Raw genomic sequence first — 12751 nt, 5'->3', positions numbered from 1 at the left:
TACAAAGGAAGTATGAAAATGTTGGCACGGACAAGTTCTAGAATAAAAACAAATTTATTCTAGCTGTTTAGGGATATTTAGTGAAGACATTTATTTTCCCTCTGATGGTTTTAGAAACATAGGTAAGAATATTCCAGAGTAATTCTCAGTCTTTTAGGATGTTAAACATTTAAATAAAGATGATAAGCCTGAGCTTTACCTATAGGGTTGAAAACATTTCCTTGGGCTGTTTATTAATATAGCTAGTTAGTAAAGACTTAGATGTGTGAAATATTTAATAAGGCCATCTTATCCCAAGATTTTTACTTTCTTAACATTTTAAAAACAAGTATAGTTAGCCCTCAATTTATGAATAGGTTAGAAACAAAGGTTATTTTTCTTTGGAAAGCAGAACACATTTCTCAAAAATTTTATTGCACATGTTTCCATAGTCTCCTAACTTGTCTCTCTGCTTCCACACAGATCCCCTCCAATCGAGTCTTCCCAAGTTGGCCACAAAGATCAAACTCTCAGGGTTTTCCCAAACACTTGAAGGTAAATCTGGCATCTTGATCATGGCCTATAAGACTCTATATACTATGGCCCCCACTAGCCCTGGCCTCATTAAATGCTATTCTCTCCTCACTCACTGTGCTCTTGTCATACTAGTCACCTGCTGTTCCCATCCCCAATAAGCAAATGTGCATATCTAAGGGTATTTGTAGCTGCCATTCTCTCTGTCCAGGGCAATCTTCCCCAAGTCAATGGTGTGGTTTACTCCTTCCCATCATTCAGGTTTCTGCTCAGATGTCACCTCAAAGAGGCTTAATCCTAATAGTACATTGGAATTTAACTGCCAATATATAACAATGTTCCTATGGAAATATTTATATAGTACTTTAATCTAGGATTCCAGTGAGGACAAACACAAAACTCTGGACTTCAGCCTTGAAGAGATTCTTATGACCTAATGAGGAGAAAAAATTAAAACAGACTAATGCTCGGTGACGGTACAAAATGTGCTCATCTTGTTCTCTGCTTTATCCCCACCTCTAAGCACAGCACTTGACATGTGACCGTGCTCGATAAATAGCTGAGGAGCAATGAATAACTCATTGTGATAGTGACCATGACAGTAATTCAATAATAGCAGCTAACATTTATTAACTGCCAGAAACTACATTAAGCCCTTTACATTGATTATCTTGTTTCATACTCATAATAATTCCAAAATAGGGACCCCACAAATAGAGAAATTGAGGCTTAGAAACTTATATAATGGGGCCAATGTAACGTGGCTAACAAATAATAAAGCCCGTGTTCAAACCGTGCAGTCTGACTCTAAATCCTGTAGTCTTAACCCCACATTATAATAAAACACTAGAACAGGAAAGATGGAGTGAGAAACAGGTGAGCAGGCCACATACACAATGTGGGAAGAAAGTCCAGGGCTGGCATCTTCCTCAGCACAAGCAGAGGTTATGGGGCGAGGGCTCATGAGGGATGTGGGGAAAGGGCACAGCAGAAAGGTCCACGGACAATGCTGAGAGTGTGTTACTGTCTCCCTTCACTGTACTCCTCCCAGATACTGCTGATCTGGACTGGAGAACAGAACAGGGAATAACGACTGACAGTAAGAAAGCAATAAGAGAAGAAAAAAGACGCAGTAAAGTTTATCACCACAGGAAGGAAAGGAAAAATCTGGTAGGGGGAAATGTCATATAAAAGTTGGAGGATGGGCTTCCCTGGTGGCGCAGTGGTTGAGAGTCCGCCTGCCGATGCAGGGGACACGGGTTCGTGCTCCGGTCCAGGAAGATCCCACATGCCGTGGAGCGGCTGGGCCTGTGAGCCATGGCCGCTGAGCCTGCGCGTCCAGAGCCTGTGCTCCGCAACGGGAGAGGCCACAGCAGTGAGAGGCCCGCGTACCGGGAAAAAAAAAAAAAAAAAAAAAAGTTGGAGGTTGTCATAAGTAAATGTGACACACTCCACCGTTGATATCTGCCTTCTAGGAGCGTATACCTTAGGCCTAATTTCTCCAAAAGCCCTTGAAGATTTGAATCGAACTGTCCTCCTTTTCCTGAACACATCAGTGTCCAGCAACACAGTGGAAAGACCCTTAGCAGATCCTCTGAACCAAACTTTGGACTTACTTAGGATTTTTGGAAAGGACCACTTTGGATGACAAGTAAGAATTTCCTGTAATAAGTGACATCCAGGGGATATGTGTGTGTGTGGAGGGGTGTAGGATAAGGTGGGGAGGGAAGGTTTAGTAAAAGCAGTGGTTCAACCAATAAGTAGCAGATTCCTGTAGATGACAAACCATGGGGAGAAACAGTTGGCCTTGCAGTGTCCTTGGGAAAAAACAATGTTCAGTTTTGTGAGAAAATGTTATTTACTTCCTTCTAAAATCCTAAAGTCTTTCATAGGTCAAAAATCCTAGTTTCTCTTACTCTCAAAAAATGAAAACAAAAACAAAAAATGGAATAATAAACCACAGTAAAAAATAAATAAATAAAATTCACTTGCTCCAAATACATACTCCAAACCACTCCTATTAAAAAACCAGAGCTACTTAGATTATTGCAAAGAGCAAAACTATGACGCATGGGTAAGGTTTTAATAGTGTCATATGGTCTTACATGACCCCACTGTAACAGACATTGGGTCTTCCCGTCAATTTACTGTGGTAAATCAGAGCCTGCAGAATCTCGCTCTATTCCACCAAGTGCTAGTTTAAGCTGTAATAACTGGGGTAAAACCGGACAGCCACACTGCAGGCACACTGACCTCACTGAACAAGGAATAAAAACTTCCATTCAAGTCCTATAGATCCAATGCAACACTAACCCATACTTTTTAGGGCCTGTTCCTACTGGAAATACCTCATTAAAAACATATAATTATTTTTCATACTGGCAGTGGACTCTGCCACAGGTAACATCCCTTTACCAGATTGGCCCAAATGCTCACATTACATCCTATCTGCTCTTAGAACAATTTTGCTTAAAATGCCAAACATTACAGCACATCTCTCCTTAGCGCCAACCTTCAAGTTTTGCATCAAAAAATGACTTTGAATCTGTTAACTCTGAAAGAGTGAAAGAAACTGATTTGGAAAAATATATTGAAAAAAACTGATATGGAAAAACTGCATGTTTTGTGCATGGAGAGGAGGAATACAAACAGTGGGTTACCAAAATAGTGAGGATCAGAGGACTCAGTCTTTCGGATACTGACCCATTCGAGGCTTCCCAAAGCTACGCCCAAATCTGAGGATACAGGCTCTGGCATGCACTATGGATAGGGGTCAGGGATCCATCCCCTCCTTTTATTATTCAGTCACTGGACATGGCCCTGGGAATCTGCAAACATGCTATTGAATCAACTTGCCATGAGAAACAAAAAAATTTTCAATGGAAATAAATCATTCTAGGAAAGATTACTATAATTTAAGATATCAAAGGTATTAAAAATCCTACTTCTGAGGGGGAGATGTTGAAGTTTAAATATTTATGACTCAAGTTCCCATAACTGATTAAGAACAGAAACTACTTTTCTCTAGAACTTGTTAGTAAATACAGTCTCACAAATGAGGGACACTGCAGTTTTGTACTTGGTCACAATTTCCAGAAGATCTTAAAGTATTTCTAAGCTATGATTCATTACATAAATAACAATGCATCCTGCAAATAACTTTTGAAATCACCTAATGGGAAACCATTCCCAAATATTACACTAGAATGAATGGAAATATTTGGCTTCAAGGATGAGAGCGAAGTTATACATACTGTTTAATTATATACAGACTTTTGGTGACACATAAAAAATCCTTCTGATAAAATTTTTTTAAAATTCTATTTAAGTCAGTGATGGGAATTCTAAGGAAAAACAATTGAGGGTCATATAAGTAGAAAAGCAACTTATGTGAGCTTTTTTTAATCTTTAAGTGAGAAATCTACATTTCGGCTACCTTTGTGAACCGTCAGGACTAAAGAATATAAAATTATAGCTAATAAATACGAATGGAAATTTAGAATGAATTTTGTTATTGCCAGTATCTCTTCACAAACCCAGTACAGTACAGGGGTATGGGGAGAGGGGAAACAGGGACTGAATGGATACAGAAGACCCACATTAAATAAAATGGGTCAGAAAGAAGAGATGGGACAGGCCCACAGGAGTTAAATTCAAGCATATGAACTGAGAAGCAAAGAAACAGAGACAACTTCCTGCGTTTCCAACCCAGATATCTAGTGACCAATGGAATGACCCCAAGGAGTAACAACACACAAAGTGACATACACAGATACACAGCACACAATGTGATGAGAAGGCTGGGGCACAGAGCACTGCACACAGGTAATATATAATATAATATAATATGAATGAGAATTCATATTAGGGCAAGAGTAGCATTTTAAAAATTCACTCTTTCTAAAGGCCTACCAAACCTAATGGAATAAAATACTCTATTTTTTATTTTAAAATCTGTAACTCCATCATACTTTTTTAAAAACCAGCTTTCTTTTCCCCTCTGCCTTCTCCCATTGTAAGTTAGCTCTTACCTGCCTCCTTCAAAGCGACTGATGAGATCTGATATCTTACTGGGTTTTTCTTTTGAGACACAAGAAGCAGAGGCAGGTTTAACTTCCTCCATCCTTGGTTTTGCACTAGATAAAGCTTTATGCCTGGGGGTTTGGTGTATATTGGACGAAGGTGAATTCTGCAGGTGTAGTGGCTTTGGAGGCACTGTAGAAAAAGAATTAATAGAATTCAGTATTTCACTGATATTTGTTCCTTAACAAAAGAATTCTGGTGTCCTGGGTGTAAAAATCTTTACCATTATCAACCTTTTGTAAAGGGGTCTGTCAAATTTGTACTGAACCTTAACCAAGAGACTTTTATCTATCTTGGACATTTACTCTGTGTCCTGTAGAAATCCCATTCCAAGATTCAAGTGGTTCTTTTAATTTTAAGTGATTTTAAATATGGCTTTATTAAACATCTATGGATCTACATATGGCTATGACATTCTAAACTCTATTAGAGATAACATAGCAGTTATTTATCTATACAGAGAAAGGAAAGCACTAAATTTGAAACTAATTCCTAGACATACATTGCTTGCTATAAAACAGATTTTCTAATAACAGGGTGTTAACAGATATACCAGAAACCAGAGCTAGTAGGTTAGACATAAAAGCCAACAAAAAAACCCAACAAACAACAGTAATATAATATTGCACTACTTAGAGCATCTTCCCAGTTAAAAGCACCTTATCTCATTTGACCTTAGATGAAATTTTTTCTTTATAGTCCTCTGAGTTAGATCATTATTTGCCTCCTACGTCTATGAAGTCTCAGAGAGCTTAAGTGATTGGCCTGGCGTAACAAGGCTGATCATATTTCATAACTGGTACCCAGACTCTAGCTCCTTCCATTATTAGCACTGCTCCTCATCATAAATCTGCAAAAGGTGGTTATAGAAGTTCTATTGCTATTGTCTGTTACATTAATAGTTGCCTAGCATTAATATACCACAAATCATTTGGTTACTAATAAGTCCTCCACTCAATTAATAGAATAGTAACAGATCATTTCTAAAATACTAAAATCTACAGGTTTTCCGTAACAGATGAGAAATTCTGTAGATGAGAAAATATAATCTGTCACAAATATTTAATCAGTACAGGAATTACTTCAGTTTTGAAAACCAATACAGTATCATTTTTCTCAATTAACATTCTGGGTAAAAGAATATATAACTATACATGTTTTAACAAATCAAATAGAATCATCTCCTTTTTTCTTTTTTTAAACCCTTTTCCTAACTTCTGGAAAAAGGGTGGGGAATCATGTCTTCTTCTAATTACATGCCCCATTTTCCCAGAGCTGTTTACCCTGGTTTTCAGTAATCTCATCTCTTTTATGAACTTAGCTAGCTGACAGCTGCCTGATGCTCATTGGCCCAGATTTCATCATTTCTGTGTCAGTTATCAATTCTTACAGAGAAGGGAGAAAAAAACATATACACACACATATGTACACGTGTGTGTATGTGTGTGTGTGTGTATATATATATATATATATATATATATATATATATATATATATATACACACACACAAAATGAGCTACAGGTATAACAATTTACCTCTTTCCCTGTCAACACAAACAAGAAGAAAATTCCAGTGAAAAAATGAAATGCTTCTTTTTATGAAAATGATACTATTTTCCAAGACGTACTTGGGGGTGGGGGTGGGATGCTTAGTATAGTATCCATTGGAAAGGAAGGGGCTTACACAAGTGTGACATTTGTTCATTTTAAGGAAAAAGTTCCTGTGTAGAACAAATATATACCAAAATAGTAAACCAGGACAATATTCCACCCCCCAAATAGTTTTAATATTAGGAATAATTTCAATATTCCTAACTAGAATATTCAAAGAAGTGAATGTGTTCTTTATCATTCTGTGTGTAAAGATTGTTATAAAATAACTCTTCCATCTAGAGTTTACTCAGTGAACATTCCTTCTTTGATACTTGAAAGATGCAAATAAAATGATATGTATCAGCCAGTCAGTTTCTCAGAGATGACTCCACCGACTTTTCCCATCTCAATTATGCCTCTTTTAAACTGCATCATAGCACTGTGTACTTTTTCTCTAAAGTGCTTATAATAAATTATTGTATAATTATTAAGTAGTAATAAGCAGCATTAAATAATAGATCAGCAATAAAATATTAAATGCATTATAGAAATAAAGCTTTCTCTTCCACAAGTCTGGAGTCCTGTTAGGGTAAGGAATATGTTTGTTTTGATCATAATTATATTCACAGTAACTACCTGCACAGAGCTTGGCAAATTTGTGTCATCACAAATGTGTCATCAAGGAGCTCATATTCTAATGGGGAGACAGTTTAAAGATGTTGATAAAGCAGAGCACGGGGTACACAGTTAATTTAGAGGCACAGAGGAGACATCTATTTCAGCAAGAGAGACAATCCAAATGTGTATATTCACTGGTTTATGATACATTTTAAATAAAAGAGCACAAATGCTACATGGTATATGACAAAAATCCCAAGAGGGTCATGAATGGCTAAAGTGTCAGAAACACTGTCTTAGAGGAAAACAATGCATACTCTGATGAAAAGACATAACTGACAAGTGAAAATGATTCTTTTCTCTTGCTTTCATCATTTTTTATTTTTCTTTTACACTATGGAGGTCAACATTTCCAAATGCTCTCTGGACATCTCCTAGGTGTCCTATCAGCACCTCTGGTTCATTATGTCTGAAACTCTACTTACTACTTCTTCCCCCTGCAGCCCAAAGGATGTAAACAGAAAAAAGTGTTCTATCTAACCAATAATCAGAGAAATGCAAATTAAATCCACAATACCACTTCAGCCTCATCAGATTAACCAAAAATTTCAAAATCTGACATTACCAAATGTCACTGAGGCTGTGAAGCAATGTGAACTAATACATTGAGAGGGATTATAAATTAATACAACTGCTAAGATCTCTCCCTCCCTTCTCTCTCTCTCTCTCTCTCTCTGTATGTGTGTATATATATATATACACAAACTTACACACATATATATATATTTCCAAAATATATATCATAGAGAAATTCTTACATATCTACACAGGGTTTTTAATTTTTTTAACTTTTTTTTTATCCCAACAAATATTTATTGAATACCTATTAAGTTCTATGCACTTGACCATATCAATGAACAAAGGGAAAGATAAGAAACAAAAAATAATAATAAGTAAACCAGGTATCAGAAGGTAGTAAATGCTAAGAGGAAAGGGGAGGGGCTAAAAGAACAACACAGGGGATCTGGAGTGTAGGGAGTGGGGGAAAAGGGCATACTGCAGTATTAAGTAGGGTGTTCAGAGTGGGCCTCTTTGAGAAATTCAGATTTGAACAAAGACTTAAAGAAGTTGAGGGAATTATTTGGGGAAGAGCATTCTACCAGCTAGAGAGAAAGCTAGAGACTAGTGGAGGCCAATGTGACTGGAGCCAAAGGAACAGGCAGAGAAGGTATTGAGGTCAGAGGGAGGGCCTGAGAAGGCAGAACCTGTGGAGTGCTGTAAGGATTTAAATTCCTATAGAGCTCTGAGTTGAGGGATGATATGATATAGCTTAAATTCCAACAGCACCACACTGGCTGCTAGGTAGAGAATGTAGGGAAGTAGGGTGGGAGCAGGGTAGGAACAGGGAGAAGAGCTAGTGATGCTGAAAGTTCAGCTTCTGTTCACTGGTGCTGTATTGAATCTCAGAGACAGAGTTTGGGGTGAAGTATAAAAGAATCGCTGTATTGCTTTGACAGGCAAAGGGGGCACAGAGGGCACCTGCCCCAAAAAGCTGTGTCCCAACCTAGGAGGATTTGACAAGGAGTTTTATAGAAATGGGTCAAGGGTGGGGTTGCTGATAAGATTAGGGTGTGTGTAGGGCCTGCACTCCTCTAATCTGGTCTCAGGTAATCTTGATGAGTTTCTCTGGTTCCTTTAATGCAGCCTCAGTTGGAATTCTCTGGTATGAAGAATGCTGACATCTTAAAAAGCTTAAAGACCTAGTTCTGTGTATCCCTTGAGGTGGAACCAGGACTTTTCCCCAAGGCTGCACTATTGTTTCTCGGCTGCCTCTCCCTTGTCTTTGCATCCCTTCCCTTCCCGGATTAGCAACGGTTGGAATCTGTCCTTTGGAATACAGAGAAGGTCATGAAGGCTGGAGTCAAGAAATGGAGGACAGAAAGGCTTCAGTGCCCAGGAGCCCCATAGGGTCCTGCTTGGTTTCATTAAGAGGTTACTATATAATGGTGTTTAAAATGGGGCAGTGAGAAATAGATTCCAGATATATTTTAAAATTAGTTTTCCTGAAAAAAAAAAAAGTAGTTTTCCTGAGAGGTTAAACGTGAGGTTTGAGAGAAAGAAAGGAGAATCAAGAATGACTCAGACATTTGGCCTGCCCAACTGGCAGGATGGAACTGTCATCAACTGACACAATAGGTAAAGCAATTTTTGGAGAGATCGGTAGGCTAGTCAAGGACATTCTAAGTTTGAGATATCTAGTTGACTATAAATAAAATGGGCTCTACTATAGCCAATTTTACGGATAGTAAATAAAACCAAAAAAATTAATTATTCAAATATTTCCAAGTATGCAAAATAATTATTGAGAATGAAAAAGAAACTAATTGCCACTGTCTACTGAAAGAAAAATGCATAAGGAAAATTTATAAGTTTTATTCAGGGACCTTACTAAGGACTCAAGCCAGGGAGACAGCCTCTCAGCCCTGAAGAACTGCTCCAAAGAGGTAAGGGGAGAACCAAGATATATATGAACTTTTTTTTGCTGGGAAAAACATGTAATCAAGCACAGAATGATTACTGCTAATCACCAAGAATAGACAGACATCTCAAGTTAATGATTTTAGTGCTTTTCTATGTAGGGAAGATTCAAGAATCTGGGGTCATTGAAATTTTTCCTTAGATAGGTATCTTAACTTTCTAGGGGATGGTATATCCAAGCAAAGAATGCTTCCTGGTTTTCTCCATCCTAAATTCCCCTCAGGGTGCGCAGTGGGTGGGTTATTAGCCTGATTCCTGTAGAACTGGAATGGCAGTAACACTTTTTTTCTTTACACCAGTTTAAGTTTGGGGACTACCATTTGTAACATATTATACTTTAAGAATGAAACATTACACATAGAATGCTTTACTTTAGAAGCAGATGAAATGAATTATTCAGTTGAGTAAATTGAGTGTATTTACTTAAATTATTTGAACAATAATGTGGCTTTCAAAGTTGATGAAAATTTTTTAAACATTAAGGCTTAATGATTGAGAAGTGACACTATGTGGGCTTTATCAAAATAATTAACTATGGAGAATGTTGTGGATCAAAGCTCCTATGAGAAAAAGTACAACTATCTTTAATTGCTAAGAAGTTCTTTTGAGTTATGTCTAGCATGGCAGAAAATAGACCAATATTAAAAGTGGTGAACAAGAAAGACATATTGGAGTTGCTCAGTAATTTGTTTGACTGGTAGGATTGGTAAGAAGTGAATAAACCATTGTTTCCCAAGGCCTTAGGGTATTTTCTGAGGCAAAACAAGCCCTAACTATAGAAGGAATCCATTTCAAAAGCTACAGGCTTAGATTCAAATGAAAGCTTATCTAATCTAAAATTTAGCTCTTTTATCCTTTTGAAAAATATAATTCTTCAAAAATATCTACTTGTTAGTAATTTTTAAAATTGAGATATAATTGACATATAACGTTATATTAATTTCAGGTGTACAGCACACTGATTTGATATTGGCATATACCACAGTAAGTCTAGTTAACATTTGTCAACACACACAGTTACACGTTTTTTTTTCTTGTGATGAGAACTTTTAAGATTTCTTAGCAACTTTCAATTATATAATACAGTATTATTGACTATAGTCACTATCTAAATCCTCAGGATTTATTTACTTATTGGTAATTAATAAACACAAAAACATAAACTTGATGTTGTTCCAGACACATTACTACATAATCACCACTAATAAAAATAGTCAGTTCTCTCCTTTTAAACATCACCAAAATAAATTGTAACCATGATATTATCAGCACTCCACATGAGAAGCAAACACATAAATAAGATTCAATTATGAGCTATTTTTAGGATCTAGATCAGAGTTTCTCAAACTACTGACATTTCCAGTCAGATAATTCTTTGTTAGGGAGGTGGAAAAGGCTGGCCTGTGCACTGTAGGATGTTGAGCAGCATCCCTAGCCTCTACCCACTAAATGTCAGTAGCAACTCCCAAATGTTGTTGCAAGCAAAAAAGCCTCCAAATAATACTCATGGGGTCAAGAGGGGTACAACAGGCCTGCAAAATTATCTCCAGCTGAGAACTACTGATCTAGAATAACAGTCTTCAACTGAATGAAAATTCCATAATGGATCTTGAAGCCTCAACAGCCTCATCATGCATAACTTATAAGGGAGTTGCAAGGAAGTGGGCAGAAAGGTGTCAGTGTGATAATCCCTCACTCTGAGCAGGAAGCCTCTGATAGCATCCCCTTCATTTCTCAGCCTCAGTCACCAAAATGGTCCTAAGGATTTGGAGAAATTAAAAGTAGCTTCTCTCTACTAGAGGGTGGGAAATACTATCTGTCAGTAAGCCAATAAGTAGTGCTCAATCTATTTGGCAGCTGATCTGACAATACCAAGATGTAGCCTCATTTCAGGACGCTGCTCTCTTTATGGCACACAGTCTATGTTTTAAACAAAGAACAGCCGAAACTAAAAGAGACATGATGATGGAGCAGGATTCATTCAGTAAGTATTACTGAAGGCCTGCTATGCTGTGTGCTAGGCACAGGGAATGTAGTAGTGTAAAAGGCAGAAAAAATAACCAACATGGATGAGTTACATATATAGTAGACCAACCTGTAATGAATGAGAAAAACCAAAGCAGGGATGATCAAATATGAGATTTAAGGGGTGACGGTGGGGTTAAAATTTTAGCTAGGGGGGCCAGGGAAGGGCCAAACAATGAGTGAGAATATTTTGAGAAAGAAGTATAAAGTACTCTATGTAGTTTATTTACTATCTGGAAATACTCTGTCATTATGTAAAATTATATATATAAAACTATATATATTCAAGATAGGAAGTAATTATATATATTTAAATAGCAATACATTGACTTCAATATAACTACAAACAGCAAAAAGCAAGGTCAGTGTTTTCTCCCCTAAAGTATTTGGCACATGGCAGCTCAGGAAGGACACTGCTAGAATTTATCTCAATGAACTAAAAAAACAATGAAGTAATGCAATGCATCTTTCCAAAATAGTCTTTATAAATAATGAAATTCATGCTTTTGATCTGGGCAATTACATAAAATTGAATTGTATTTATTTCTTATATATTTTTTTACCTTATTTGAGGTCAGCTTAGGTCTAATGAGCAATATGGAATTTTGTATTGTGCAAATAAAATGGCTTAAATCATGATCAGAAAAATTTCTATTTTCATATTCACAATGTTATAAGGAATATGGCCAAAGATTAAGGTTATAAACTCATGAATGAGCTACTCATTTGAATCTCCAATTATCTGACCTTGTTTGATAGCCATATCCCATACCACCACCAATAGAGCTAGCAGTGAGAACAAAAAGAAAAATATCCCATAACCTGGAAGACTCCATTTTACCCCCATTAAAGATCTCTTTCAGAAATTCTTAAAACATAAGAACAAGAAAGAGACCAAAGTAAACACAAAATAATCCAAATAAAAATTGATTTTTCCAAAGTATAGTGATTCTGAAAATGCCTAGTACTCTTTCTTGGCTGAATGTTCAGCATTTGATATAAATGAAAATATATTAGAAAGAAACTACATATTAAGCCACAGTGTAGCATAGTTTTGTGTTTGTTACACTTCAAAAGGCCTTGCTCTCAATCATCAAAATTATAACTCTGTGCTTCTTAAAGTTAATACACAGTTTACTAGAAATTTATTATTAAAAGAAAGTGGTCACTGAACAAAGCATTCAGGGATTTCCACCATTATAATTTTTCCCCTTGTTGGATGCTCAATTCCTGGATAGAGGGACTCTTTTAATTTCTGTGGATGACTTTACTAGGAAGTCTGAAAAGCCCCAGTTCCTTAATATCGCAAAATCACATTCTTGCTAAGTACATTAAAGCACTGTTTTAGAACAATCTGTTTCACAGACCCTCTGACATCTA

The 12751-nt window shown here is 36.7% G+C and overlaps 1 protein-coding gene across 3 annotated transcripts in view; it reads right to left on the bottom strand.

Annotated features, from left to right (window-relative positions):
* Positions 1–12751, bottom strand: part of FGD4 (FYVE, RhoGEF and PH domain containing 4) — a 200660-nt gene that overhangs the window by 52550 nt on the left and 135359 nt on the right. For all 3 annotated transcript variants that reach the window (XM_060112402.1, XM_060112403.1, XM_060112404.1), the window contains exon 3: positions 4545–4728. In XM_060112402.1, coding sequence (XP_059968385.1) covers positions 4545–4728 — 184 coding nt within the window. The remainder of the gene's footprint in view (positions 1–4544; positions 4729–12751) is intronic.

The sequence above is a fragment of the Mesoplodon densirostris genome, chromosome 11 (genome assembly GCF_025265405.1).
Source record: "Mesoplodon densirostris isolate mMesDen1 chromosome 11, mMesDen1 primary haplotype, whole genome shotgun sequence".
NCBI classification, from domain to species: Eukaryota; Metazoa; Chordata; class Mammalia; order Artiodactyla; family Ziphiidae; genus Mesoplodon; species Mesoplodon densirostris.
The sequence above is the reverse complement of the archived record's forward strand: the minus strand, read 5'-3'. Positions and strand labels throughout refer to the sequence as shown.